Consider the following 2,385-nt stretch of genomic DNA (forward strand, 5'->3'; position numbering starts at 1 on the left):
ATTCAGGGGGAAATTGGAATATTATTTTTTCAAATGTAGGCACAAGACTGCATTTCATATTTTAAACAGGAACTGATAAAAATTAAGTACTAAAATGTATAAGCAGCTAGAGATGCATCCTTTAGATAGAGTACTTGCCTGACAGCCGCTGTCAGGCCTGCACTGAGGTTTGACCCTAAGTACCACAAAAAACAAAACAAAGTTTATAAGTTTTCAGAATCATTTCTTTAACACAGAAATCTGTTTATTAAACCAAACAAAAACAGAGAAAAATTATACCAGCCCTCAAATTTTTAAATTTTCATTAAATAAGCAAACTCTAAATTCACACCTTTAAAAGATGTTTGTGCATCTATGTATTTCCAAAATACTCATATTTCAATAAGATTTTCACATTAGATTCACCAACAGTATCACAATTTTTTTTTGTTTTTTGTTTTTGTTTGTTTACGTAACTGTAAGGAACAATAATTCTAGAAACACTAGAAGAAAAAAGCATAGCAATGTCCACAGTTACAAGAAAAAGTGCACATTACCTGGTCACAATCACAGTCAGTACTTGAAAAACTAGATGTAACAAGAAGGTAAGGAATACCACTAATGCCTTCAACTCATTGTCAAAACCCGAATGACATAGATTTTACATAAAATAAGGCAAATTCAAGAATGCACAAAGGATTTGTAATTCAACCAAAGCTAAACAACAGAAAGGAAACTAGTACAAGCATGAACCAAAGTACTTCTCCTTAAGTATTTTAAAAATAGGCTTGCTTCAGTGCACAGAAAATACCACTCAGGGTGTGTCTAACACTAGAAATGGAGAAAATGGCAGAGCCCAGGAGACAGAAGGGGAGAGTTCATTGTTAAGATCCAGCTCTGTCTGCTGAGAGCTCTCAATTTAAAACAAGAACAAAAACTTAAATGATACAAATCATATCAGGAGACATTACAGTCTTTCCTGGAAACTATTTCCAAAAGAAATGAGAAGTACATACAAGAGTGCAAAGTTTAAGATTGTCACTTGCAACCTCAGTAACATTCAGTCATCTACACCCAGTCCGCTCTGTAGGGTTGCTTGGTAGCACAACCAAGGGCGAGCAGCTCTGAGGGATGCACACACAATGTGCTGGGTTTTGTTTTGTTTTCAACGCGGTCTTTTTATAATGTTTATAAAATTCTGGAATGAAAACTGCTGTGGTGAGCTGCCGGGTGGCGTGGGTGTTTTGAGACTGGCTTAAGTACAGAAATCGAGGCATCTCTTGGAAGCAGTTCCTGATGGGTCGACTTACAGAAAGTAGGCAAAGGGTTTTCCAGCATTGAGTATTATTTTTCTTTTGTAGAAAGAATTTGGAAAGAGGAGAAGGCAAAAGGGATGGGAGAAGGGTACTTACAGTAGTTTCTCAAAAAACAGTTTTCTTTTAGGACCTATGAAAAAGTTAACAAAGTAAAAATGACAATTTTGAATGAAAAACAAGTTTTCTTTTTATAAAAATTACATTTTTTTCTTTTAAAATACAAGATCCTTTTTTATTGTTGTCATATCCTGTAGCAACAAGAAATTTGGCTTTTTATTTTTCCCAGATACTTCAGCTTTCAGTCCAATGAGTCAGTAGAAAATTCCACTAATATTTCAGTTGGATCTTGAGCTTTCTTTTATATACCACAAGCTTCTTTATTTTTATCCTTGAATTAAGAATATGCAGCCTTTTTAAAATTTGCTTATGATATTTATGCTGACACACTAAAACAAAAAGCAACAGGCTGGACACATTCGAGCGTCTCAAGTACTTCAAGGTCAGAGTTCCTGTGAAGTTTCTTAACACACCAGTGTATGGATCAAGGACAACACGGCATGATGGAAATGCTTCTCTTAAAAGACTGTGAAGCAAGCCTAGGAGTATCTCTGCTGGAAAATCAAGTGTCATTAGTGGAAACTGCGAATTTAGAACCCAGTGAGTACAGACATCGTTTGCCTCAGTTCTGTTGTAAAATGAGATTTTCCAGTTCATCTGCGGAACGTAATAAAAATGCAGCAGATTCTCGATACCCGGCGACAAGCTGTCTCACGGCATTGATTTCCGTCGGACTGAGCTGAGGTCTGGAGTTTGAACTGCTGGAGGATCCGGAGCCAGTCGCCAGCTGCCTCTTCATGCTCAGATCTGTGGGTCCTAGACAAAAAGAATCGCAGAATAAGACAGGAATAGTATTTGTTCTACTATCTCACATGTCAGTGCCCATAAAATTATGATTGAATTTATTCATGAATGCTTTCATGAGAAACTCGTGGCCGCTATAATCAAATGCATCTGCTCTCTGAAAGACTTAAGAGTAGTGGGACGAGACTTGAGGAATGTTTTGTTCAGGTATCCTGAACAGCCTCCAGCC

The 2,385-nt window shown here is 36.9% G+C and overlaps 1 protein-coding gene across 5 annotated transcripts in view; it reads right to left on the reverse strand.

Annotated features, from left to right (window-relative positions):
• Positions 1-207: 207 nt before the first annotated feature.
• The window catches only part of Nol4 (nucleolar protein 4), a 348,181-nt gene continuing 346,003 nt past the window's right edge, over positions 208-2,385 (reverse strand). For 4 of the 5 annotated variants that reach the window (XM_028774806.1, XM_028774804.1, XM_028774807.1 and 1 more), the window contains one exon: positions 227-2,168. In XM_028774806.1, the coding sequence (XP_028630639.1) occupies positions 1,975-2,168 (194 nt within the window). In that variant the 3' untranslated portion in view covers positions 227-1,974. Of the gene's footprint in view, positions 2,169-2,385 lie in introns of all 5 variants that reach the window. The other variant, XM_028774809.1, reaches the window with a different exon arrangement.

Source organism: Grammomys surdaster, unplaced genomic scaffold, assembly GCF_004785775.1.
Source record: "Grammomys surdaster isolate TR1022 unplaced genomic scaffold, NIH_TR_1.0 243, whole genome shotgun sequence".
NCBI lineage: Eukaryota > Metazoa > Chordata > Mammalia > Rodentia > Muridae > Grammomys > Grammomys surdaster.